The sequence below is a fragment of the Grampus griseus genome (assembly GCF_964374135.1).
Source record: "Grampus griseus genome assembly, chromosome: 3".
Taxonomy (NCBI): Eukaryota; Metazoa; Chordata; class Mammalia; order Artiodactyla; family Delphinidae; genus Grampus; species Grampus griseus.
In genome coordinates this window covers 165,052,830-165,079,367 of record NC_139019.1, presented here as the reverse complement: position 1 = coordinate 165,079,367, position 26,538 = coordinate 165,052,830, and the positions used below count along the sequence as shown (strand labels likewise).

The window sequence follows — 26,538 nt, the reverse complement described above, 5'->3', positions numbered from 1 at the left end:
CGAGCCCTGGTCTGGGAAGATCCCACATGCCGCGGAGCATCTGGGCCTGTGAGCCACAACTACTGAGCCTGCGCGTCTGGAGCCTGTGCTCCGCAACAAGAGAGCCTGCGATAGTGAGAGGCCCGTGCACCGCGATGAAGAGTGGTCCCCGCTTGCCACAACTGGAGAAAGCCCTCGCACAGAAACGAAGACCCAACACAGCCATAAATAAATAAATAAATAAAGCAAACTGTCAACAAGTAAAAATAAATAAACACTAAAAAAAAAAAAGAAAAGAAAAAGGTTTGACAGGAGATTCTCCAAAGTATTGACAATGGCATGCATTGCTACCAAGTAGGACCATGGCACCCTCCACTATGCCAAATGGTTTTGTATTGCTTAAACTTTGTGTTTTACAATCACTATAAATTCTTTTGTCATGAGGAAAAAACAATTAGTAAACATTTTTTTCTGCCCACAGTGGGGTTTTAAAAAATAAATTTATTTATTTTTGGCTGCTTTGGGTCTTGCACGCGGGCTTTCTCTAGTTGCAGTGAGCTGGGGCTACTCTTCATTGAGGTGCGCGGGCTTCTCATTGCGGTGGCTTCTCTTGTTGCGGAGCACGGGCTCTAGGTGCACGGGTTTCAGTAGTTGAGGCTCACGGGCTCTAGAGCGCAGGCTCAGTAGTTGTGTCGCACGGGCTTAGTAGCTCTGTGGCATGTGGGCTCTTCCCGGACAAGGGCTCGAACCCATGTGCCCTGCATTGGCAGGCGGATTCTTAACCACTGCACCACCAGGGGAGTCCCACCCACAATGGGTTTGATTAGAACTTTCTGCCACAGTGGCAGTGTTCTGTATCTCTGCAGCCCAATAGGGTAGCCACCAACCACATGCAGCTACTGACCATGAATTAATTACAGTTGATTTCCATCTAAATGGAGATTGCCACAGGTGGCTAGTGGCTATAGTATTGGATGGTGCCAGTGTAGGGCAGAGCATAAGGGCATTTATTGTAATATTCTTGTCACCTTTCTGTAGCTTGGAACATTGTTCAAATAAGTCCATTTTAAAAAAAGAGATCTATTTTAGGGCTTCCCTGGTGGCGCAGTGGCTGAGAGTCCGCCTGCCCATGCAGGCGACACGGGTTCGTGCCCCGGTCCGGGAAGATCCCACATGCCGCGGAGCGGCTGGGCCCGTGAGCCATGGCCGCTGAGCCTGCGCGTACGGAACCTGTGCTCCGCAACGGGAGAGGCCACCACAGTGAGAGGCCCGCGTACCGCAAAAAAAAATAAAAAAGAGATCTATTTTAAAACTTCAAGAGTAGTACAGTAACAAAGACCAGACACAGATGCTTTGGCATAATCATAAGGTAGCTTTATTAAATTCCTTTACTTTCTAAAAAACGATTACTAAAAGGAATACTTCATTTAAGTGTAATACTGTCTTTATGGACGTACCGTGGTTGGAAAGTGAAGTTAAAGGTCATGAATACACGTGAGAAGAGAGTGGGATCAGAGGCAGGACCCCCTGTAGCCTACCATGCCAAGTCCAGTGGGTAAGCTGGGGAGAAGGGAACACAGGGATAACTATGGACTTATAGGGGGTGTCAATGAACTGCTTCTAAAAGCTTAAAAGAAACACACCCACCGGCTCCAGGGCCAGACACACAGGCACACAACGCTTGTACCGCTTCTCAAAGCTGCCCAAAGCTGTGGCCTTCTGTCAGTGGTCATCCCCAGTCAGCTTGGGTTTCCTTTCCTCGCCATTTACACACACACACACGCACGCACGCACGCACGCGCGCGCACACACACACACACTGGGGTGTCTCTCTCCTTTGACCATTTAAGCTCTCTTGACTTGGGTACCATCCCTTCCATCAAAATCAAAGCAAGCCAGACTCCATCAAGCCAGGAAACCTACTTTTCTAGGAGAGAAGCCAGCACTTGGCTGTATTGAATGAACGTGTAAGTGCCGAGGGCTTGCTCTGTCCTGCTGGGGTTTTGGCTTCCACCCCAGCAGCTAGGCTGAGAACTGGACAAGAGAGGGCAGGACACCTAAGAACTAGGGATCTTACTCCCTGGTCACAAGGCACTTTTCGACGCTCGGAACCTGTCCCCCTTCCCCCCTCCTTTTTTTTTTTTTTTTTTGGTCACAAAAGGAAGGAACAGGAAAGAAAACTTTGTTGAGATTCTAGGGACAAAATAGGCCATGCAGGAAACTACGTGTGTCGGGAGAGCCCCGTTTCCAGCAGGCTCCGTTCCAGGCAGCTCTGGAAAGCCTGTACGTTGTTAAAAAAAAAAAAAAAAAAAAACCCAGCTGGCCCTTGTTTGGTTTTCGGCAAAGCCCTGTCTCTTTAAGTTTGCACTGGGAGCCCTTGGGGGCAGCCAACTTTTAATCGAGCACACATGGAGTTTTTGGAACTGGTCCTGTGCTTTGCCAACAATCTCATGCCCTGTTTTCTTTCCTTTGAGGAGAGATATTCTGGAGTCTGGGGAGAAAAAGGATGGCCCTGCTACTGGCGTTCTAAGCCTAGGGATGCAAGGACCACTCTGGGGACCGGATTCATTTCCTGCACCTCCACATCTAAAGGATTTTCTAGGAAAATGAGTATTTGCCAGGCCCCCCATGTGGGGAGGGGACGGATTTCTGGGTAATCTCTCGATATGAACTACTTGCACACCTTGGCTGCTGGGTCCTGAGCCCCCCACCTGAATGAGGGCGTGGGAGACGCTGGCAGTGGCCACGTGAAGGCAGAAGAAACGACTAAACTTCCTGCCCCGGGTGACAAAGACAGGGTCTGCTTTGTGAAGAGACCAGAAGAAAATTCCACCAAGAAAGCCGTCTGGGGAGGGGGAAGTGGACAAAATGCTATTATATACCGAACAATTAAATGTAGGGGAGCGAGCGGGGGGCGCATAAGGCCACTCCAGACGTGATCCGTGCGTAATCACATTGAGGATTAAAATGAAAATATGCGATTCCAGTGACTTTCAAATTTCCCCCCCCCTTCCCCGAACATGATTCCGAAATACAATATTTTTCCCTCTCACCCTCCTCCATCCTTAATTGCCAGTTGATTGTTCTCAGCGTTCTTCGCAAACCCACGCCCCAGCATCAGCCACTGGCGCCAATTTATATAAGAATTTAGCTTCGGTCTGCGCTGCGGCTGCTTTGAACCGGGGTGCTGGGAAAAAACCTGCTTTCGGCTGAAGTCTCAGGGCTGTTGGGGGCTCCCTGGGGAAGCAGAAGAAAACCCCACTTGCATTTGAGACTTGGGCCTTGGTGGGTAGAGTGGGGGCCGGCCAGGGAGGGGATGAGGGACCAGGGATGGTTCGCTCTGGGGCTGCCTGGCCCCCGGGAGAGGCGCCTCGGGCCCCTCTGACGGCTACTCTTCTGCGGAGGACGACGCAGGACTCTCCTCATCCGACATCGGGGCAAACTGAAACGAGAGGCAGAATTCCTTTTGTTTGGCATCCTTTCCTGTGCTATGAGGCGCCGACTTTGTTGGCTGGCCCCGCGCCTGCCGTGAGTGAACAAGAGGCCTTGGTTCCTTGGCCTCGAGGAGGTGACGTTGGGGAGATGCTTCGGAGCAGCTCACAGATGAATGCAGTGGAGGGTTTTTCCTGAGGGATAGGGGGTGGAAGGCAGTGAAAGTGGAGAGTGGGCAGTTGGGGAGGGTGACGTCTGAGCTGAAGGATGTTAGGGGTCCAGCCAAGGGGCAGGGCGTTCCAGGCAGCGGAAACAGCAAGTGCAAAAGCCCTGAGGCAGGAGCGGCGATCGGGCCAGTGTGGCTGGAGCAGGGTGAGCGAGGGGGAGAGGAAAGAGAGTGGGGGGAGGTGAGGGGTGTTGAGCAGGGCTTGGTGTGCTTTGGAGGTGACTTCTGCTTTTTTCTCTAAGTGGGGTGGGAGCCACAGAGGGCTGTGAGCAGAGGAGGGATGTACCCCGACTCAGGTGCTCACAGTGGCCTCTGGCCGCTGTGGGGAGAACAGAGTGGAGGGGACAGTGAGGGTGGGAGCCAGGGAAGCAGAGCGGAGGCAGTGGCAATGGTCCAGGGGGACAGTGATGGAGGAGTGGGATTCATCCCTCAGGAGCCCTGGGAAGCAGGACCACAGATCAGACAGCAGGACGCCACCCAGCCCCATCACCCCCCATTTTCCAGCTGAGGACATGAAGGCCCACAGCTGATCCCAAGGGGATCCCCTAAGCACCACAACGGAGGCTCAGGTGTCCTAACACCCTACGCAGTGAAGACGGAAAGACTCGGGGCCTCAGGAAGAAGCTGGAGGCCAGTCAGGACCCAAATGGCTTTGGTCTCAGCAACCTTTTCTCTCCTAGACCATTTGGGGAATTGCTGTGGTTGACGCCCACCACGCCACCCTTGAACCTGGCCCCAGACGTGCCTGGGGAGGCCGGGGCAGGTACAAGGTGGGGGTGAAGAGGAGGGGGCAGAGGGCTCCTGCCCATGGTCTGGATTCAGACCCCGAGGTCTCTCCGCCCCTTCCTGTCTGTGAGACTTTGGGCCAGGAATGTAACCATTCAAAGCGTCAGCTTCCCCACCTGAGAAATGGTAATAGTAACAGTACTTTATGCAACTGAATTGGGTTATTGTGGAAGGTTCCAGAAGTCATGCTTGGGAGGCACGCCCAAGTCCTCTGTGTGGTAATTAAGAGCATGATTTGGAACTAGACAGATCCGGGTTCGAATACCGTGCAGTCTCAGCTCTCATGCCTTACTTCCTCGTGAGGGCACCATGAAGGTTCAACAAGCAGCTGACCATGCAGCCCTCGGGATGGTCCCCATACACCATCCCTTCCCAGAGCCCCGCACCCGCTGCCCTGCCCGGGCCGAGACTCACCGAGCACTTGATGTTCATGCGAGAGTACAGCATGGATGCAATTTCACTGTGTCCTGCATCCAAGGCCACCATCAACGCCGTGCTCCCGTCCTGCAAAGCATCAGTTGCTATGCTGACACCCTGCACCATGTTCCCGCCCTCCCCGGAGTGCGCCTGGGTGGGGACTCACGCGGTCGGTGATAGAGATGTCGCAGCTGGGCACAGCCAGCAGCAGCGCCGTGATCTCCCTGTGGCCGTGCTCGCAGGCACACATGAGGGCCGTGGAGCCGTCATCATCTTGGACGTTGACGTCCGCCTCGCAGGCAAGCAGGGCTTTGACCACGTCCACCCGCCCGTGGCTGACCGCCAGCATCAGTGCTGTCTGCCCCGCCTGGGTAGGGCAAGGAACAACTTATGGATCACGCAGCCTCCAGAGCGTGACACCCCTGCTCCGGAACCATCCATGGTTCCTGGGTACTCTGACGCTAACAGCACCTCCACTCACGGGCCTCCTTCTGTATCTCAAATAATCCTTCCTACCACTGGGCCTTTGCACTTGCTGATCCGTCTTCCTCCTGCTGGCTCCTCCCTCAGGTCTCAGCTTAAATGTCTCCTCCTCGGGGAGAAGTTCTGTGCCTCCCCACCGCTATGCCCACTTAAATCAGATTCTTAACTCACAGGTGCAAACGTAAGTAAAATGTGTTGAGCTAAGAGTTGTACACTTTTCTGTCTGCCAGATAAACTTCACTGTAAAAAAAAAAAAATCAACATCCATCAGTGGATGAATGGATAAAGAAATTTATATATCCATACTACAGAACATTATTCATCCTTAAAGAGAAATGAAGGCCTGAAGCATACCGCAACATGGATGAACCTTGAAAATATTATGCTCCGTGCTAGGAGCCAGACACGAAAGGACACAGTACTACGTGATTCCATTTATATGAAATACCCGGAACAGGCAAATCCATAGAGACAGAGAGCAGACTGGAGGGGGCCAGGGGCTGGGGAAGTGAGGATGGGAGTGACAGCTGTGGGTGCCGGGTCTCCTATCAGGGTGTAAAGATGTTCTGGAGGTAGACAGAGATGGGGCTGGCACAGCATTATGGATCGATTTGTTCACTTTAAAAGGGTTAATCTTATGTGCACTTCACCTCAATTTTTAAAAAAGCAAACCACCTGGGCATACATCTGGAAGGACAAAAACTCGAATTCAAAAAGATACATGCACCCCAATGCTCATAGCAGCACTTTTACAACAGGCAAGACTTGGAAGCAACCTAAGTGTCCATCGACAGATGAATGGATGAAGATGTGGTACATATATACACAATGGAGTATTAGCCATAAAGAAGAATGAAGTAATGCCATTTGCAGTAACATGGGTGGACCTAGAGATTACCATACTAAGCGAAGTAAGTCAGAGAAAGACAAATATTATCATATGATACCACTTACATGTGGAATCTAAAAAAATGATACAAATGAACTTATTTACAAAACAGAAACAGACTCACAGGCATAGAAAACAAATTTATGGTTACCAAAGGGGAAAGGTGGAGGGGGGGATAAATTAGGAGCTTGGGATTAACAGATACAAACTACTATATGTAAAACAGATAAACAACAAGGTCCTACTGTATAGCACAGGAAACTATATTCAATAGCTGGCAATAACCTATAATGGAAAAGAATCTGAAAAAGAACATATATGTAAAACTGAATCACTTTGCTGTACACCAGAAACTAACACAACGCTGTAAATCAGCTATACTTCAATTAAAAAAAAAGTAAACCACCCAGAAAAAAATTTTAATTAAAAAAAATCAGGGGCTTCCCTGGTGGCGCAGTGGTTGGGAGTCCGCCTGCCGACGCAGGGGACGCGGGTTCGTGCCCCGGTCCAGGAAGATCCCACATGCCGCGGAGCGGCTGGGCCCGTAAGCCATGGCCGCTGACGCTGCTCGTCCGGAGCCTGTGCTCCGCAACGGGAGAGGCCACAACAGTGAGAGGCCCGCATACCGCAAAAAAAAAAAAAAAAAAAATCAGTAAAAAAGCAAGGAGGGTCTGCCTGTTATGCACCACGGCAGCACCTCCCCCTTTTCCTTTGCTGCGATAAGGCTGCTGCTAATCTCTCCCCTCCTTGCTGTTCCCACAGGGTCCTGGGTGCCCTGCTCTTCTGCCCAGACACCCATCCATGCCCCAGTCACCTCCACAGTCTCCCAGCTTCTGCTCCCCAACATACAGCCAAAGGGAGATTCCAAACCAGAAAGCAGCCCTCGCCCCTGCCCTGGTGGCTTCCCACAGCCCTGGGTCCAAACCCCTGCTAAGCCTCCAATGCTTGGGCTCCTGGAGCTCCTGGCTGGCTAGTGAGCTTTGGGAGGGTGGGGACTGTGCCTGCTTGTCAAACATTTAAGTCCCCAGCGTCCAGTTGCTGGTCAATGAATTACCAAGCAGGATGTGGGATGGCGTCGGCTTAAGGAAAGCTGAGGACTTCCATGTCTTCCCACACCCCCATTTCCACCATGAGGTTCTGTATCAGAGGCACCCTGGCAGGCAGGTCATTAAGAATGGGGCTCTCGGGGGCTTCCCTGGTGGCGCAGTGGTTGAGAATCCTCCTGCCAATGCAGGGGACACGGGTTCGATCCCTGGTCCGGGAGGACCCGCGTGCCGCGGAGCAACTAAGCCCATGTGCCACAATTACTGAGCCTGTGCTCTGAAGCCAGTGAGCCACAACTACTGAGCCAGTGAGCCACAACTACTGACCCCACATGACACAACTACTGAAGCCCACATGCCTAGAGCCCGTGCTCTGCAACAAGAGAAGCCACAATGAGAAACCCACTCACCGCAACGAAGACCCAATGCAGCCAAAAATAAATAAAGAAAAGAAAAGAAAAAAGAAGAAAAAAAGAATGGGGCTCTCTGGACTTCCCTGGAGGTCCAGTGGTTAAGACTCCGTGCTTCCACTGCAGGGGGCGCAGGTTAGATCCCTGGTTGGGGAACTAAGATCCCACATGCCATGTGACACGGCCAAAAAAAAAAAAAAAAGGATGGGGAGCTAGACCCCCAGGTTCAAGTCCCCCCTCCTCTAGTTTGACCTTGAGGAAATGAATACGTCCCTGAGCCTTGGTTTCTTTGCCTGTGGAGTGGGGATTCTCCCCTTGGGCTTGGATATGGTCAGGAGTTAATAAATGGGAAGAGTTATCCCGGTCTGCAGCGCCGAGGGCCCGTACCTGGCTGGCTCTGGCATTGACATCGCCGAGCCGGAAGAGCTGCAGGACAGTCTCGAGGTCGTGCTGGGTCTTCAGGGTGGCCAGGGCGGTGAGCATGATGGGGCTGTAGCCGGCGCGGTTCTGCTTGTCTACCTGGCAGACACCTGAGGGGAGGGGACCGGGAGGACGACAGGCCTCAGACACCCCTGATGCTGGCCAGGTCTGCCTTAAGGCTGGGGGGCTGGTCCCCGAGGACCAGGTCATGTCTCTGCCATCAGACTGGAAGCCTTGTTCACGACCACAGTGAGCACCGGGAATCATGCCTCCTCCAGCAGTCTAGGCCTGGCCTAATTACTCCTTTTTCTTGGACTGAGAACCCCATTCTGGCCTAGGGTCCCCATCTCTATTACGGGAGGGGCTCCTAAAGGTATAGGCTGTGCCTCCTCCATCAGACTGGGGCCCCCGGATACTGGCGCCCACATTCAGGGCTGAAAGGAGCAGCTGTGTCTCCCCCATTGATCTGGAAGAGTCCCTAGTCAGTTTCCTCCACGAGACTGTGGGCTCTGCCTCCTTCATCAGACTGACTAGGGGGCTATGTCGTCCCCGTTACACTAGGGGAAAGCAAATTTCTTCATGTCGAATTGAGGACCACATCTTCTCTCCAAGCCCCAGGCCAGAGGCCGCATCCATGTCTTTCCCTCAGACTAGGGTTCCAGAGGTGTCACTTTCATTATACAGGGGTCATTCGTTGCGGGGGGAGGGAAGGGCCACATATTTTCCATAAGACCATGTCTGCCTTTTCCAGTACACCGGGGCCACAGGTGGGGCCTGTATCCCCCTCACCTCAGACTGGGAGAGCAGCGTCTCCCCCATCATCAGACGGGGAGGGCGGCGTCTCCCCCATCAGACGGGGAGGGCAGCATTTCCTCCATCAAACTATGAGGGTGGCCTCCCCCACAGACCAGGAGGGCAGTGGCTCCACTGTCCCCGCCCCGCCTGGCTCACCGCTGTCGAGCAGCTGCCGCACCACGGGGAAGTTGGCGTGGGACACGGAGTAGTGCAGCGCAGTGTTGCCGTTGCTGTCGGCGATGTTGACCACATAGTCCAGCAGCCGCGCCGACATGGCCCGGAAGGTGACCAGGTGGCGCCGCACAAGCTCTGGGTGGGCATCGCTGCGGCAGGCCAGGCGCAGCCACTCCTGCAGCACCGTGGTGTAGGCCACTTTCTGGTTGCAGATTGGGAAGGAAAGGGGTGTGAGGGCCACGGAAGCCCACCCCATCCCAGACGAAGCCCCCCAAGGGGAGTGCAGACACCCCACCCTGAACCCGAGCCTTGAGGGGAAGCATGGGTGCCCCACCCCAGTGAGCCCCCCTGGAGGAAGATGCAGTGTCCCCTGCCCTGTACAAGGACCCTAAAGGGAAGTGTAGACACTGCAGTACCAGGTACGCCCCCAGAAGAAGGTGTGAGCATCTCCACCCTGGATGTGACCTTCAAAGGCCTGTGTAGACACCCATCAAGGGAAATATGGCAGCCCCTTCCCTCCAGCCCCCGAAGGAACAGGAACCAAGGCTGGGTTTGCCGGCGGGCAATCGTCCTTGGCCCCTCCCTGCCTCCCTGGAGCCTCTCCAAAGACCAAGACTGAAGCCTCGGAGCCCCCCACAAGCTCCCAGCTAGGATCCTGGGGTCCCCGTGATCCAAAGCACAAGGAGAAGCCAGGGTGAGGGTGGAAGGGACAAAGCCCTCCCCGCCCCGCTTTCAGGCCCAGGGCCCCACCATACCAGCTCCCGCTCGGTGAGGGCATTGGGGTTCTCCAGGTACTTCTCCAGGGCCAGGCAGGCTGAGATGAGGTCGGGGCTGAGCTCCATCCTGCCGGTGGCAGACAAACGGGGAGTTGATCTTGGAAGCACCCACCTCAGCCTCCTGGGTGCCCCCTACTCCCCACATCCAGCTGGGGTGCTCGGAGACGCCCTCAACACTCTCCACCAAGGCACTCACCCAGTCCTGCCAGGGCTCACCCGAGTGGTAGAATCTCAGACCCCCTTCCCTGGGGACATAATTTTACACAGCACCCCAAGGGGCAGACATGGGGAGCACACAGACCCCAAGAGAAAGTGGACACGTGGGCCAACATTTATTCCAAGTGGCCAGTGGCAGATGGAAAATCTTTCTCTGAGGACAGATTTTTTTTTTATCAGGGGGAAAAAAAAAGAGACATACACAGGATGGACAGGTGTGGCAAATGTCCCAAAGAAGGTGGATGGCTTAAGGACAAACTTGGTCTGCCCCTTAAACCCAAACCTGAACAGCCCAAATTGCCCCCATCAGGCCCTTTATCAAAGCCTCCGGACCTTCAGATGCCCAGAAGGAGAAAGTGCTTGTTCACTAATTCAGACTAAGGTGGGCATGACTGATGGGAGGTTCCCTCAGAGGGTTTGAATGGTGGGATCTGAGGTCACCCCAGGCCCTGCCTAAATCCCTCCCACACAGAAAACTGACCGGATCTCCTCTTCCGCACTGGATCCCGACGCCCCCTCAGCTGTGGGCGCCTGCTGAGACTCTCGGGACAGCTGGCACTCCTCCCGGCTGATCTTGGCCTTTGCTGTCTCCTTGGGCCTGAGCTGGGGGGCTTCAACCACACTCGGAACCCTCTCCTCCGGCTCTGGGGCCTCGTTCTCTGTACTGTCATTGTCCGAGAAGTTCTCTGCTGTGCTGGAATCCTCGGATGAGGACTCATACCTGGGGGAGACGCTGCAGGTGGTGGGGAGGGTCATTTGACCTCTCTGGGCCTCAGTTTCCCCATCTGTTAAATGGGGGTAATGGCAGTATCTAGCTCACAGGGCTCCAGGGATGCAGCTTATAGCACCTGGCACACAGTAAGTGATCAACAAACACTGGCCGTGATTGTGATCATGCTTGGGGGGGCCAGGGAGGGACATTGCTTTTCCCTTCCACCCTTTGCTCCTTACACAGGTGTTATACTGATTCAGACCCTTGTCCCACTGCAAATAGGACCCTCATGCTTCTTGCTACCTCCAAACACATCTAAACTTCTGGGCCTGGCATTCAAGACCCCCAACTGGTCCGGTTCCCCAGGCCTCCCCCTTTTTTTTTTTTTTTTTGCGGTATGCAGGCCTCTCACTGTTGTGGCCTCTCCCGTCGTGGAGCACAGGCTCCGGACGCTCAGGCTCAGTGGCCATGGATCACGGGCCCAGCCCCTCCGCGGCATGTGGGATCTTCCCGGACCGGGGCACAAACCCGTGTCGCCTGCATTGGCAGGCGGACTCTCAACCACTGAGCCACCAGGGAAGCCCCAGGCCTCCCATTTTTCACGTCACTGCTTCCTCCCACCCCTGAGCCTTTATCCAGGCTGTGTCCTCCATCAGGAGACCCCACCCCTCCCACTCTGCACCTCGGAAGCTTCTGCTTGTCCTGCAGCACATGTGCTCCCCTCCGTCAGTTATTTCCTTGGTCCCCCCACTGCCTGAGCATCCCCCATCATTGCTCCAGTCATGTTGTGTTGGGATCGCCTATTAGGGCCCAAGATCGCAGTGGACCAGGAGCTCCATCAGGGCAGGGAGCCGAGTCCGGCACCTCCCGAGGGGTAGTGTGGTACAGTGGTTGCAGCACAGGCTCTGGAGCCAGCCCACGGGGCCTCGTTGTGCCTCCGTTTCCTCGTCTGTCTACTGTGCTTTGGTTAAATGAATGAACCATAAAGTGAGGGGCTCAGACCAGGTTCTCTCACCTGCCGTTGACCCCCACGAACTGGAGGCTCCTCCGGCGGGTCTCGGGGTCTGCGGGCTCCTCTTTCCGCTTCACGATGGATGGCACACCTGCCGGGGGCCCTCCTGGTGGGGGAGCGTGCTGTCGTGAGGGTCTCCCGAAGCCAGACCCCGTGCCGGGCCTCTGGCACCTGACCCTCTCGGTGGCCACCCCCATTTACCTGCACCCCCGGCCTCCTCTGACTCCAACTCCTGTGGGGCTGCTTGCCTGGTAGGCTCCCTGTTGGTGGCATCGTGGGCAGGCACCAGGCCTGTGTTCTTCTCTGGCTGCGCGAGGGAGTCCCCCTCAGACTCCGGGGGTGACAAGGATGACTCTGCAGGAGCCTGTGGGAGACCTGAAGGGGCAGGAAAAGAGGTGCTTACTGTGGGTAACAATAGCAAAACAAGAACAGTAACAACGGCTACCTCCTGGCGGGGGGGCCGGGTCACATACCCCAGGCCAGGTGCTCCAAGGGCTAATTCTTGCATTAGTTCATCAAATCTTCCCAGCCCATACAGAAGTTGGATTATTTACCGATGAGGAAATTGAGGCACACAGATTGCCTGAGGTCACCCAGCAAACAAGTAGCAGAATCCATTCCAACCCTGGTTTGTTGCTTGCCTCGCAGCGGGTCAGGGTCAGGGAAGACTACGAGACCCCATAATCCTGGCTTGTGACCCCCTCTGACTTCATACTAAGTAGTGTCTGGAAACTATAGCCAAGCATAGTAGTCATGGTCGGGACTCATATCTCTGACAAAAGAGCTGTGTGACCTCAGGCAAGTCACTTAACCTCTCTGTGCCTTGGACAAACACCATTTCCTACATCATGGCATTGTGCAGACTAAAGACAGTAATGTGAGGGAGAGAGCTTAGAACAACACCTGCACATCAAGAGCACTTGAAGAGCATTTGTTAATTCAAGAGAATTGTAAACTATATTTTGATAAGATTTAATATTATACTTTTTTTTTAACAGAAGTAGGGTTGTGCTGTAGATAACATTTTGTATTTCACTTCCTTCTTCTTTACTTAACATAAAGCAGGGGATTTCCCCAGTGGCGCAGTGGTTAAGAATCCATCTGCCAATGCAGGGGACACGGGTTCGAGCCCTGGTCCGGGAAGATCCCACATGCCACGGAGCAACTAAGCCCGTGTGCCGCAACTACTGAGCCTGTGCTCTAGAGCCCACGAGCCACAACTACTGAGCGCACACGCCTAGAGCCCATGCTCCACAAGAGAAGCCACCGCAATAAGAAGCCCGCGCACCGCAACGAAGACCCAACGTAACCAAAAAATAAATAAGTAAATAAATAAAAAAAAAGAAATTAAGCAGGTGTTCCTTTCAATAATCATGAAAAAGAAACAATAAGGGCTATTAGAAACTGAAAACTAAAACCCCACCCAGGTGGTTTCAGTTTGGGCCAATGAAAAAGTTCTGGGAATGGAGGGTGGGGACAGTTGCACAACAATGTGAGCTGGACACTCAAACATGGCAAAAATGATACCTTTTATGTTATGTATATTTTATCATCATTAGAAAAAACCCCGCCCAGTTTGGCCTGAGAACAAAGGTGACATTACAGGACCTGGGCCCCAAGGGTGCCCACTGCACAAACGGGAGTGGGCTTGGCAGACAGCTCCAGCCCCGGATCACCAGCCTGGAGCTAGAAACAAAAGTCCAGTTGCCACTTGGAGTGGCTGCCCGGGTCTCGGAACCCACTCAGGTTTCCCCCCCAAGCCCCGCCCCGGCCAGGCCACGTGTGGCTTCTGTGTCACCACTTCTCCAGGATGTCCCCTTCCTGCCAACTGGCCAGGGGCTCTGCAGACCAATTCATTTTAATTCCCTTTAACGGTTACCTTTTTTTGACATCCACAGTAACTACTTCCTCAAGTCCATGGGCAACACTCAACTTAAGCTAAGAACGGGGAGTAAACACTCAGCAGAAGTAAAGCACATAGAACGGATAAGACATTGGCCATGAATGCTTCCGACAGCGCCCCAGCCCAGTCGGGCCAGGCGGATTCCTGAGCGGGGAGCTCCAACTCCCATGGGGAACCAAGAGCAAACACCGGGTTTTTACATGAATCTCCAGATTGTTTTTTAAACCGTGTCAATAAATTCACATCAAACAAACAAACAAAAGCACTATGTGAGTGGAATTTATCAGGAGGCAGATGGGCCACTTCACGGTCTCACGGTTGCCCGAACTCAGGCCTCCTGATGTAAACACCTGGGATGTTTGTTACTCAGCAAATCAGACTATGCTCAGTGAAAGAAGCCAGTCACAGAAGGACAAATACTGCATGAATCCACTTATATGAGGTTCCTAGAGGAGTTAAATCCATAGAGACAGAAAGTAGGATGGTGAGTGCCAGGGGCTGGGGAGTGAGTGTGTGATGGGGCAGAGATTCAATTTGGGAAGATGGAAAAGTTCTGGACAAAGATGGTGGGGATGGTTGGACAGCAGTGTGAATGTGCTTATTGCCACTGAACTGGACACTTTAAAATGGTTAAGAGAGTAAGTTTTATGTTATATGTATTTTACCGCAATTTTTTAAAATGTGAAAAAAAAAAAAAAAGGTGAAGTGGTGCAGCTGTATGGCCCGTTCTGCCCGGAGGGAAAAGCATGGCTCCTTCCAGCTTGAGAAGTTCAAGGTCAGACACTGCAACACTAAAATAACAATAACAAAACTGATAACAGTTATTATTGTTATTCTACTGGGAGATGGAGCAAACTGTTACCAAAATTTGTAAGGAAGAACAAAAGTCCATGGCCAGCTAATTTTACAAAAATGGGCAGGGATGGGGAAGCTGGCTTAGGAGACAGTAACACATATTCCCAAAGTCACAATAATTAAATCAGCAGGGCATGGCTGCAAGAAGAAATGGGCCAAAGGAAAGGAGTTCCAGCACAGACCCTGTCTGAAAGAACTTGGGGTAAAGCAGAGGGCTTTCCACAAATCAGTGGTCAAGGGTGAGCTCTGTGGGGTGGTGTAGGGAAAGCAGCTTACTCTGCCCAAGGAAAATCAGGCTGTATCCCTACCTCACACCTTATGCAAAAAATAAACTCTGAAGGACTAATATGAAGGCACAATGACAAAGCCACAGGAAGAAAATATGGCAGAATATCAGTGGCCTCAAGAAGGGGAAAGATCTCTTTACAAAGCCCTCTGAGTACTAACCATATATGAAAAGTATGAGGTGATCTCACTTAAATGTGGAATAAAAAAAACAAAAACAAAACAGAAAAACCTCAGAGATACAGAGAACAGATTGATGGCTGCCAGAAGCAGGGGATGGGTGGGATGGGTAAAGGTGGTCCAGAGGTACAAACCTCCAGGTATAAGATACAGGCATACCTTCTTTTAGTGGGCTTCACTTTATTGTGCTTCGAAGATACTGCATGTTTTTTACAAATTGAAGGTTTGTGGCAACCCTGCATCGAGCAAGCCTATTGGCACAATTTTTCCAACAGCATTTGCTCCCTTTGTATCTTTGTGTCACATTTTGTTAATTCTCACAATATGTCAAGCTTTTTCATCATTATTATATTTGTTATGGTGACCTGTGATCAGTGATCTTTGATGTGACTATTGCAAAAATGTTATGACTCGCTGAAGGCTCAGATGATGGTTAGTGTTTTTTAGCAATGAAGTATTTTTTAATTAAGGTATGTACATTATTTTTTAGACATAATTCTACCACACACTTAATAGACTACACTACAGTGTAAACATAACTTTCATATGCACTCGGAAACCAAAAAATTGTGTGACTTGCTTTACTGCAGGGGGTCTAGAACCGAACCCGCAATATCTCTGATGTATATTTGAAAGTTGCTAAGAGAGATCTTAAAACTTCTCATCACAAGGAAAAAAACCTGTAACTCTGTGAGGTGATGGATGTTAATTAAACCTATTGTGGTAATCATTTTGCAGTATGTACATATATCCAATCATTAATTTGTATACTTTAAACTGATGTAATGTTATATGTCAATTATATCTCAATAAAGCAGAAAATATCAAAAATTTAAAAAAGAAAAATACGATGGGTTTAACTACATCAACATGAAGATTTCTATTTGGTTAAAAAAAAAAAAAACTCTTAGACAAAGTTAATCTACAGAAGAATACAGGCTGTGGGAAGATAGTCATAATGCCAAAAACAGGCAAGGGATTACTTTCTAGAATAGGAGTCAACAAGATTTTTCTGTAAAGGGCCAGATAGTAAATATGTTGGGCTATGCGGGCCATAAGGTCTGCTGCAAATAGTACAAAAGCAGCCCTAAACAGTACATAAATGAGTGGGCGTGGCTGTATTCTAATAAGTTAGAATTTCATATAATTTTGCTCATATCACACAATGTTATTCTTCTTTTCACATTGTTCAACCATTTAAAAACATAAAAACCATTCTTAGCTCATGGGCTATATAAAAACAGGCAGTGGGCTGGATTTGGCCCTGCAGGCTGTAGTTTGCCAACCTCTATTCTGAAATATGCCAGGAACATCTCAAACTTGCCCAAAGAGAAATGGACAAAGGCTAAAACTAAGCAGCTCACCAAGGAGTCTTGTTAAACTTATATGGTGATGCTCAACCTCACCAGAAATCAGAGGAATGCAAATTAAAACAAGGAGATATGAAACGAACACATCATCGTAAAACAACTATACCCCAATTAAAAAAAAAAATACAAAAACGAAAAAAAACAAGCAGATACCACCTTGCACCGGTGTCAAATGGGCAAAAAATTAGAAAGACAGGTAAAACTGTACGTTAGTGCAGATGTAGGGAAGTGGGCACTTCAGGCCCAAGCATGGCCACTGGGAACGTGGACAGGGAGACCTTTTCCGAAGAGGATAAGACGAAATCTGGAGTGAAGTTGTACATTCCCTGTGACCCAGCAGGCCCACCAGAGGGGACATGTGAGGATGGCGCCATACTGTTCAAAGCGGCCAGGAGCTGGAAGTAACCCAGGGGGCCCACCAAGGGGGGGGGGGCGGGATCAGATAAGAAAGTGTAGCACATACCTAGGGCAGAAATCTACAGTCATTAAAAGTGACAAACCAGATTTATAAACATCAGGGTGGAGAGTTCCAAAATAGTGTGTAGAGAGGAAAAAATAAGAAACAGAATGAGATTTTTTTTCCCCTAAAGCGCAATACCATTTTAGGAAATTAAACAAGCATAGGGCATAGTTTTCAAGAACACTCAAATATCTAAATAAGCTTCTGGAAGATGGGTGGCAAGGAAGGATATTACAGTGGGGGTGGAGGTGTATGACTGAGCAGCGGTTGCTGAATCACGGCCCACGGACACGGTTTTTACATTTTTAAATGGTTGGGAAAAACATCAAAAGAAGGACTCTCTTTGGGACACGTGAAAATTATAGGAAATTGAAATTTCAGTGTCCACACGTTAAGTTTTATTGGTACACAGCCATGCTCTTTCATTTATGCATTGGCTAAACCTGCTTAAGTGCTACAAAGGCAGAACTGAGAAGCCAAACTCATCAAAATGTACACATTAAAAATGTGGGGCTTCCCTGGTGGCGCAGTGGTTGAGAGTCCGCCTATCGATGCAGGGGACACGGGTTCGTGCCCTGGTTTGGGAGGATCCCACATGCCGCGGAGCGGCTGGGCCCGTGAGCCATGGCCACTGAACCTACGTGTCTGGAGCCTGTGCTCCGCAACGGGAGAGGCCACAACAGTGAGAGGCCTGCGTACCGCAAAAAAAAAAAAAAAAAAAAAAAAATTAAATCACTTGGCCAACCTGTACACGGAGGGTGTGTGTGTGTGTGTGTGTGTGTGTGTGTGTGTGTGTGTGTGTGTGTGTGTGTGTGTGTGTGTGTGTGTGTGTGTGTGTGTGTGTGTGTGTGTGTGTGTGTGTGTGTGTAAAGCAATTTGGTAACAGACATCACGGTCCTTAAAAATGCCCTTCCAAGGACTTCCGCAGTCCAGAGGGCCCAAGTTCGATCCCTGGTCCAGGAACTCAGATCCCTGGAAGCCACTTGGCGAGTCCAAAAAAAAAGGGGGTGGGGGGATCAAGGGTTCCCATAGAAGGACATTTGCATAGCATCTTTGACAGTAAAGAGTCACCCGGCTGTTAAAAAATAAATAGCATGTCCCAAGAATTTTTTTTGGCCGTGCCTTGCAGCTTTCGGGATCTTAGTTCTCTGATCAGGGATTGAACCCACACCCTTGGCAGTGAAAGCATAGAGTCCTAACCACTGGACCGCCAGGGAATTCCCCCAAGAATTTTTAACAATGTGATGAAATGGCCCTGGGATAATGTTAAATTAAAGAAATCAGAGAGTTTAAATCCTGGCTTTGAAAACTGTGGGCAAATTCCTTTACCTCCCAGTGCCTCAGTTTTCTTATCTGTAAAATGGAGATAAAAACACTACCCACCTCATAGCGCTGCTGGGGGTGTAAATGAATTAAAATACAAAAAGGGCATCAAATAATGCCCTGGCCCATTGTAAGGGCTGCCTAAATGCTTTTAAATATAAAATAAAGCAACACAACAAATTCCATCAGCTATATGTTGCCAGACTTGAAAAATACATATTATTTTCTGCATTAAAAAAAATCAGAAGGGGGCTTCCCTGGTGGCGCAGTTGTTGAGAATCTGCCTGCCAATGCGGGGGACACGGGTTCGAGCCCTGGTCTGGGAAGATCCCACATGCCGCGGAGCAACTAGGCCCGTGAGCCACAACTACTGAGCCTGCGCGTCTGGAGCCTGTGCTCCACAACAAGAGAGGCCGCGACAGCGAGAGGCCCGTGCGCTGCGATGAAGAGTGGCCTCCGCTCGCAGCAACTAGAGAAAGCCCACACACAGAAACGAAGACCCAACACAGCCAAAAATAAATAAATAAATAAAAATCAGAAGGAAAGAAGCAAAAGTGTTGACAGCAGCTGTGTCTGGGTGGTGGTGGGTTTATGGGGCTTATATTTTGTGTTCCAGATTCGTCTGTACTTTCCAAACCTTCCACAAACAATATGAATTGCTTTCATAGGACTATGTTTCAAACAAGAGCACAGGAAATTTCAAAGCCTTGGAGAGATCTCACGGATGCACCTGCCTGGCTACCCCTTCTCCCACTAATCTCTCTGTGGTGCCTTTGAAAGGTGAGGGGTGAATGAGACTTTATGGGGTCTCCAGGCCTCTGCCTGCCCCACCCACCTTTGCCAGCCTGAGGGGGAGGCTGCCTCTCACCTTCCCTGCCCTTGGCTGCAGCAAGCAAATTCTAGATGTCAGAGAGGCTGGGCTCCTTCCTGCCTCCTCCTCCAGGGAGTCCTCCCTGACCTACCCATTGAGCTGACCGACCTAAAAGAACACATGGTCCGAACACTCATCAAGGACTTCCCTGGCGGTCCAGTGGTTAAGACGCCATGCTTCCACTGCAGGGGGCGTGAGTTTGATACCTGCTTGGGGAACTAAGATCCCCGCATGCCTTGTGGTGTGGCCAAAAAATAGAAAAACAAATACACAAACAGAAACCACTTGTCAAGCAGCCACCCGGCTGCTTCTTTCCTTTCACATCTTGGTTCAAAGAGCAACCTACCAGCGCCTGGTATCATACTGAACACTCACACCAACTGATGCACTTAAGATCACACTGATCTGGTGACATCAGGTTGTCAGGACCCCCAATTTGCAAATTTGGCACAGAGAGGTTAAACAGCTTGCTCAAGGGCACAAAGCTAGGGAGCAAGGAAACCGGAATTTGAACACAGGCCGCCACCCCATCCAACCACCACCCACCCCGTGCCCATTTTATTTGCTCCAAACGTGTTCTCTGAAATTATTTTTCTTCAGGTGTTTTTGGTGGTCTCTTATTTGTTTAACGCAGGGGCTTTTGTCTGTCTTGTTCACTGCTGTGTCCCCAGTGCCTGGAAGAGTCTGGCACATAGCAGGCACTCAATAAATGTCTGCCGGATGAGAAGGTATCGAAATGAATTAGCACACACCAGTTCCACCCAAGCAAGGCAGAGATTAGGGCTGGCTGCAGCAAGAAGGAGTTAAGTGAGACACAAAGAAGAACTTTCTCAGGGGCGGTAGCTTGCACAGGGTGGGGACATTGCTAGGTCTGTGTGTTCTGCAGGCAGAAGGCCCCATGGCTGCCCTGAGAGGCATGTCTGGAATGGAGGTTGCCTCTCAAGAGATCTCGAGGCTGGGCAGGGCGGGGCCTCTGGCTGGGGGCCAGGGTCGCAGGGCTGGGTGTTTGGGATAGACAGAGCAGAAGGGTGGAGTCCAGAGCTGTCCAGGAACAACATGGGGAAGTAAGAAAACACAGCTGGGTCCCTGACTCCCAGCTGGTGCCCTCTGGTCCCTCCATGGGCTCTGGCCACCTGACATTCAAGGCTGGGATGGGGATCTGGGCCCCACCTTTGAGCTCTGCTGTAGGTTCAGAATGGCCTGGGCTTAGATCCTGGCTGTGTGACACAGGGCAAATGAAGCTTCTCCCCAGGCCTCAGTTTCCCCAGCTATGACAAAAATTGACCTGAGAATCATTAGTAGATGGAGTAACAAGCACTGGCTAAGCACTTACTGTATGCACTAATTCACAAGAGTCTTAGAGGTGGGAGGTTATTATTATGCCCCTTCACAGATAAGGAAGCTGAGGCCCAGGGAGGTGGAGCTTCTCATTCAGGGTCAAAGTGAAATTTGAACCCAGGTTGCCTGGCTGCACTGCCCACCGTCTTAACCTCCTCTGTAGGTGAAACACTTATCAGAGCCCTCAGCACCAAACTGGTATTCGATAAAGAACAGCTGTTATTATTATGAATCATTCTGGCAGCTCCTCCCAGGGGCCTCAGGACGGGCGGTCGTGGGACAGCTGCCATTCTGCACATCCCACATCCCCTTTCCTGGAATGAGGACTCAGCAGTTCCTCCAGCGAGCAGCCCCTTCCTCCCTCAGGACTTGGGTGGGGCTCCTCTACCCCCAGGATCTGGGCCTGGGCAGTGAGATACACAGTGATTAGCTCAGTGATGGGCATATGACCCAAGCCAGCCAAGGAGGGCCACCCGTGGGATTTTTCTTGGTGCTATCTGGATTGAGGGGCTCCCTTTCCACTGAGCTGCAAGGACAGATGCCCGGAGTGGTGGAGCCACCTTTGTCTGCCTGAGAGAGAAGGCTCCACGATTCACAGAGGAAGAGAAAGAGGGAGTTAGAGATTCCTGAGGATATCTGAGTACCTGGATCCAGCTACGCCTGAAGCCGTCCGTCACTAAGTTACACGGACAACACATTTCCTTTTCATAGTCTGAGATTGGTTTCTGCCAATCAGCGACGATTTTTTTGCCCAGCAACCAACAGCCTTGGGGACCCTCCCCTAAATACCTCCTGTTTTCCAGACATTTACAATGTGCTAGACATGAGCACACACGCTTAACAGACACCCAATTTCTTTTCATGGTACCTAGAGGTACTGAGTCAGCAGCATAAGTGTCCCCTTTTCACAGATGAAGAGACCGAGGCTCTGAGAGCTGGTAGGAGGACAGGGCTGGGGCTGGACCCCAGCATTCAGAGGAAGAAGGAGGGACCCTCCACCATCTGCCCCCGCCCACTAAGGCTCACCTGCTGCCCCATCGCAGCTGCGCTCTGTGATGCTGATCTTCTTTACCAGGTGGACATTGCTGGTGGATGCAGGGGGTGTTGGGAACACTGTCTCTACCACCTCCTGGCTGCGGAACACAGGGGGGCTCTCGGCCCCGCCGGATGTCGCCAGGGCCCGCAGCCCTGCCCCGTAGGGCTCCAGACTCTGGGCCCGCTGTGCAGGGGCCCCCGCAGCTGTGCTGGCCGCCACCTCTACCTCCCTCGGCCCCTCCACCACCCGGACAGTGTCCACACGGACTGGGCTGTCTGGTGGCGGCCAGGCCTGGGGCTGGAGGTCGGCCTGCCGGGCCTGAGCTGCCTGCAGCTCCTGGAGCGCTTTCTTGAGCTGGGTCTCCAGCACGGCAACCTTAGCGGCAAGGGCTGCCTCCCCGTCGGGCATGCCTAAGTCCCGCTCTCGGACCCAGGTGCCCACGCTCCGGGTCTCGAGCACCGCCGGGTCCTCGGGGGGCTCAGGGAGGTCCAGGCAGAGCTCGCTGCGCCCCCGGGCTCCCGCCGGGTGGCCTAGGAATTTCTGGCTCTTGAGCTGCACTGTGAGCTGCCGCTTCTCCTCCTGCAGCACCGACAGCTTCACCTGGAGCACGGGAATCAGTTTCACCTGCTCCTCCAGCTGCCGCAGCTTCCGCAGGGCCCCCGCCATCTGCTCCCGCACGTGGGCCAGGTGCCCAGCACTGGGCGGCACCGGCGTGGACAGTCCCGATCCCCGCGGCGTCGGGGGTGGCAGCCCCACGCCCACCAGTGAGCTTGTCGAGCCAGCCACGCTGGGGGTCAGGGAGCCCAGGCCGGTGGGGGCGGCCGCCTGGTCCTCGAGGCGGCGACGGGCGTCCAGCAGCGTGCGCTCCACGCGCGGGTTGAAGCCAGCGCGGGTCTCCAGGGCGCCGTACTGCGGGTAGAAGCCTCGGCCGCAGTAGGAGTAGGCCGAGTGCCGGCTGTCCCCACTGGCGTTGGAGCACAGAGACTCGGTGGACGTCCACCAGGAGCCAGGGCCGCGGGGCAGGGAGCCGAGGCGGGGCCGGCGCTGCACGGCCACCCGCCGCAGAGTGTGGCCCTTCTCGATGTCATCCACGTACTTGAGAAAGTCCAGGTCCAGGCGGTAGCCGTAGGGCGTCTCCACGGAGTAGGGCAGGTCGGGCTCCTTGGAGGGGAAGGTGGGCGGGGAGGCTGGGCCGGGGGTCCCTGGGGTGGGAGGAAAGGCCAGTGCCTCTGAACACTGCGGTCCCCTCCTCGAGGCAAACTGATTCCCCTGGGAGGGTCAAGGCTTATTTGCCCAAAGGATGGGAGGCCACCGGGTGCTCAACTGCTCAGCTGTATCTGCGGTCTCCGAGCCTTCCCCGGCCAGGGCAAGGCCCTGTCACCCCCTCAGACCCTCCCAGGGCAGGGCTGTGCCTCCAACCTCCCAACCAAGACAGGACCCTGTCTCCCCACTCAGACCAACCTCCTTCCCTGGAAGACCCAGTCTCTCCCATCACACTCTCTAGGGGAGAACCAAGTTGTCCCTCTTCAGGCCCTCAGGGCAGGGCTGCGTCCTACCCTCAGCCTCCTCAAGTAGGGCCCTCTCCCCTCCCCGAGGCCGTGTCTCCCCTCCCCCACCTCCAACCCCAGGGCAGGGCCCTCTTCCCCGTGAGACCCCTGACCTGGGAAGGGGGCTGGCACGTGCAGGACTTGGGCCATCCTCCTGCCTGCAGACGCTCCTCAAGAGTCACTTGGGCGACTGTGAATCAGACCACCTGCAGCACGGGCTGAGGCTTACCTGGGGAGAGGGTGTGATGAAGCCCCCCCCAGTTGGGAATCTGCTGGGGGAGGGGAGGGGATGTGGCCACCTCTCCCCTCTGCCCCCTCCACCTCCCCGCAAGTTCCCCCTTCCCCTGGGCGTGGGACCCTCTCATAGGTGCACACCCAGCCTGGCTGTGGAAAGGGGTGGGGAGCCCCCAGAGCCTGGAACAAAGAAACCAAAACTCACAGTCTGCCCGCACATCTGTCCGGCCCCTGGACAGGCTCCAGCTGTTCCCACAGCCCCGCCTCCACAAGGCTCCCGGGCCGAGGAGGAGCCCTAAGCCTGACAGGCCCCACCTTTCCTGAGCCCCCTCCCCTTAGCCCAGGCAAGAGCTGGGTGCTGGGACAGATGGGGGCTTAGGTGGACCGAGGGCTGGGGCACTCGTGGGGAGACAGCCTTCCTGCAAGGATCCGAGGAGACAAGAGACACAGGGCACAAAGAGGAATAGAGCTCAGGGTAGGGGACCCCAAAACAGAGCTGGGTCAGGCCAGGCGGTGCGGGTCGGGGGCGGTAGGGAAAGTTGGGGGGAGGCAGCGAGGAGCAAAGCCTTTTCCCTTTATGGAAACAATTTTCTCTAAAAATAAACAGTTTCGCTGCCGGGCTACACGAGAACTTCCTGCCCCCACCCCCCCACCACCCCGACCAAGGACGCGTCCGGCTCAGGGCTGGGGGGGGGGCGCGGGGGGCAGCGCGGCGGGGATAGAAGGCCGGGTGGAGGCCCAAGAAGTCGTGGGGGTGGGGGGAGGAAGTAAGAGGGGGTGCCTGGAGGCTTCAAAGAGGAGGGACAAGGAGGGCCTCTCACTAACCTGCCCCCCCCAGCCCTGGAGGCTGGCCAGGGCACTTTTGTCCCCAACACTCCACCTGAGTTTGGCCAGTCCTTTCTGCTGTCTGACCCCTAGCCACCCTGCTGCAGAGGTCCCGGCCCATCCCACCACCAGAGAGGACCCTTTGCAAGCTGCAGGTGCTGGGGCAGTGGGTACCTGGGAGGATGGGCCAGGTGGGCCACCTGCTGGGCATGAAGGCGGGGCCGGGGCTCCAGGGGCAGCCAAGCTTCTCCTGTCTCACACCCTCCTTGCTTAGCGTCTTGCTTCGTCTCTCCACGTCTCTCTGTGTCTCTCCAAGTCTCTGTCTCTCTGTGTCTCTCTTCACTTGTCTCTCCCTGTCTCTCCACGTCTCTGTCCTCACTTCTCTGTCTTTCAATGCCTGGAACACACAGTCACCCAATTGTAGGAAATTTGGTTTTCCAGCTGCCTGGAGGGCCATTCCATGCACAACAGGGAGGTGATCAAAAATATTTTCTGCAGGGACTTCCCTGGCGGTCCAGTGGCTAGGACTCTGCACTTCCAATGCAGGGAGCATGGGTTCGATCTCTGGGGAACTAAGATCCCGCATGATGCGTTGTACAGCTGATAAAATAAAAGTGAATTTAAAAAAAGTTTCTGGGGACCTGAGAGAGACTGGAGGCAGGGACCAGAAACGGTCCCCGGTGTGGAACCCTGGAGGTGGAGGGTGTGAGGCGAATAACAGTAATAACTATAATCATCATCCCGGCAACTCATCTGATCATCATGACAACCCTACCAGGTGGGTAGTTATCACCCTGTTTTACAGATGCGGTGTTTGGGGACACAGAAATACACAGTGACTTGCCCAGGGTCACTGAAGAGGGAATTAGCTGGGTCTGGATTTGAATCCTAAGGCTGGTAGATTCCCCCACTGCCAGCCAAGCCACCCTTAAGCCCCTTGCCACATTCCTCTGCCCATTTCCCAGGCAGAGACTGAGGTCTGAGGGTCTCCAGCCACCTGACCGTCTTCCACGTGGGCCGGTGACTGACTCCAGGTGGAGAAAGCAGATGGTGGGGGAAAGTGTAATGGTGGTGGGTGTCTGTGGCTGAGGCTCCTCTCCCTCTATAGGACCCCTGGAGAAAGCGGAGGACACGGGATAGGACAGAGAGACATGGAGAGAAAGGGACAGGACACTCCAAGAGGGGACAGGTGGGAGGCTCAGGGAAGGGGCGGGGGGTCCCGGGCAGGTCTGAATGTCCGGCGGGGTCTCCCTAAAGCCCCCCTCCCAGACCAGCCTGGACGTCTCTGGGGTCTTCCCGCTCCTCTCCCCGCCTCAAAGACGGGGGCGAGGAGGACCCCGCCCCGTACAGGGTAGGGGCGGGGCCTGCGGGGTCCCCAGCTAATGGCAAACAGCTGCTGCTCCCCACGCCGGCCCAGCCGCCAGGCCGAGGCCCAGCCCGGCCGGACGCCCGGCCGCCTTCCCGCCGCCTGGGCCTGGCTCCGGCCCGGCCGCGGAGGAGGGCGAAGGAGGACCGAGTGGGGGAGTGGGGAGGCGGGACAGAGGTAGAAAGGAGGATGGAGACGTGGGAGAGGGGCAGAGGGGAGGCAGTGATGGGGCAAAGGGGTAGGGAGGAACGGACGGAGGATGGGGTTGGAGGAGAGAAGCAGGGACAGGGTCAAAGATGAGGACGGGGCAGAGGCGCGGGACCAAGACACTCAAAGTCCGGAAAGTTTGGGCATAGATGATGGAGTTGGAGGCAGCAGCTGGTAGAGACCGGCGAGATCGCGCCCCGGGGTTAGGGGTGGGGTGGGTGGGGTGGGGACCACGCTCGAACCCCGAACCAGACTCGAACCCCGACCCAGCCCGGGTCCTACTCGCCTCGCGCGCTCCGGCCGCCGCTGTCCCAGCGTCCCGCCGCCCGTGCGTCCTCAGCGCGCCGCCGCCCGAGCGCCCGGCCCTCGGCGGTAGCTCCGCCCCGCCCCGCCCCCGGGCTGGCCCCGCCCCTCTAGTCGCCAGCGGCCCAGCCACTGTTGAGGGGGATGGGGGGGGGGGGACACGATCGCACCTGGACGGGCAGGTGTGTGTGCGCGCGTGGGGTATCCGGCCTCGCCCCCTCTTCCTGTCCTCGGGGCAGGGTCCCACCACCGCTGTCCTCCCCCCCGACAGCTGCCGCTGGGCCGCTGCGGGGGGCGGGAGAGGGCGGGGCTGGCCGGGATCCAGCTCCTGGAGGGAGGGCGGTGGCGGCGGCGGCGTCTGCGGGAGGTCACCCCACCCCCCGCCGGCTCAGGGCTGGAAGCCGCCCAGCACAGGCCTGGTACACGGTGGCGTGACCACCGCGGGGCGGGAAGGCAGGGCTGGGTCAGCGCGAAGCTGCACAGACCGTAGCTAAGGCCCGGGTTCCATGGCCAGCCAGACCTGGGCTCCAATCCTAACTCCACCAAGCCTTTACTTGCTGCCTCAGCTTCCCCATCTGTAAAATGGGGCTAAGAATGCTGCCTGTCTGATAGTGGTGTTAAGATGATTCTATAACCATGAGGCAGGGGCCTAATAGAGGTCCCTC

The 26,538-nt window shown here is 53.9% G+C and overlaps 1 protein-coding gene across 2 annotated transcripts; it reads right to left on the bottom strand.

Annotated features, from left to right (window-relative positions):
• Positions 1-1,331: 1,331 nt before the first annotated feature.
• Positions 1,332-25,924, bottom strand: KANK2 (KN motif and ankyrin repeat domains 2). 2 transcript variants are annotated; one of them, XM_082651755.1, is made up of 13 exons: positions 25,857-25,924; positions 24,172-24,394; positions 23,052-23,167; positions 21,382-22,593; positions 11,972-12,145; positions 11,774-11,876; positions 10,528-10,779; positions 9,810-9,897; positions 9,037-9,256; positions 8,053-8,195; positions 5,007-5,207; positions 4,838-4,927; positions 1,332-3,421 (listed from the first exon to the last, which is right to left on the bottom strand). In XM_082651755.1, exons 3-13 carry the CDS (start codon positions 23,086-23,088, stop codon positions 3,368-3,370), a joined length of 2,574 nt encoding a protein of 857 aa, XP_082507881.1. In that variant the 5' UTR covers positions 23,089-23,167; positions 24,172-24,394; positions 25,857-25,924; the 3' UTR covers positions 1,332-3,367. The 2 variants fall into 2 exon arrangements, with proteins under 2 accessions (XP_082507881.1, XP_082507882.1); XM_082651756.1 differs by having other exon boundaries at positions 10,528-10,767.
• Positions 25,925-26,538: the final 614 nt, after the last annotated feature.

What these genes read in the sequence shown, in the direction of transcription:
- KANK2 (XM_082651755.1), bottom strand. Translation starts at nt 23,088, where the DNA reads ATGGCCCAAGTCCTGCACGTGCCAGCCCCCTTCCCAG. An exon ending in TTCGTGGGGGTCAACGGCAG is followed by an intron (nt 10,780 to 11,773) that starts GTGAGAGAACCT and finishes CACCACCTGCAG; the next exon opens with CGTCTCCCCCAGGTATGAGT. An exon ending in GCATGAACATCAAGTGCTCG is followed by an intron (nt 3,422 to 4,837) that starts GTGAGTCTCGGC and finishes CTCTCGTTTCAG; the next exon opens with TTTGCCCCGATGTCGGATGA.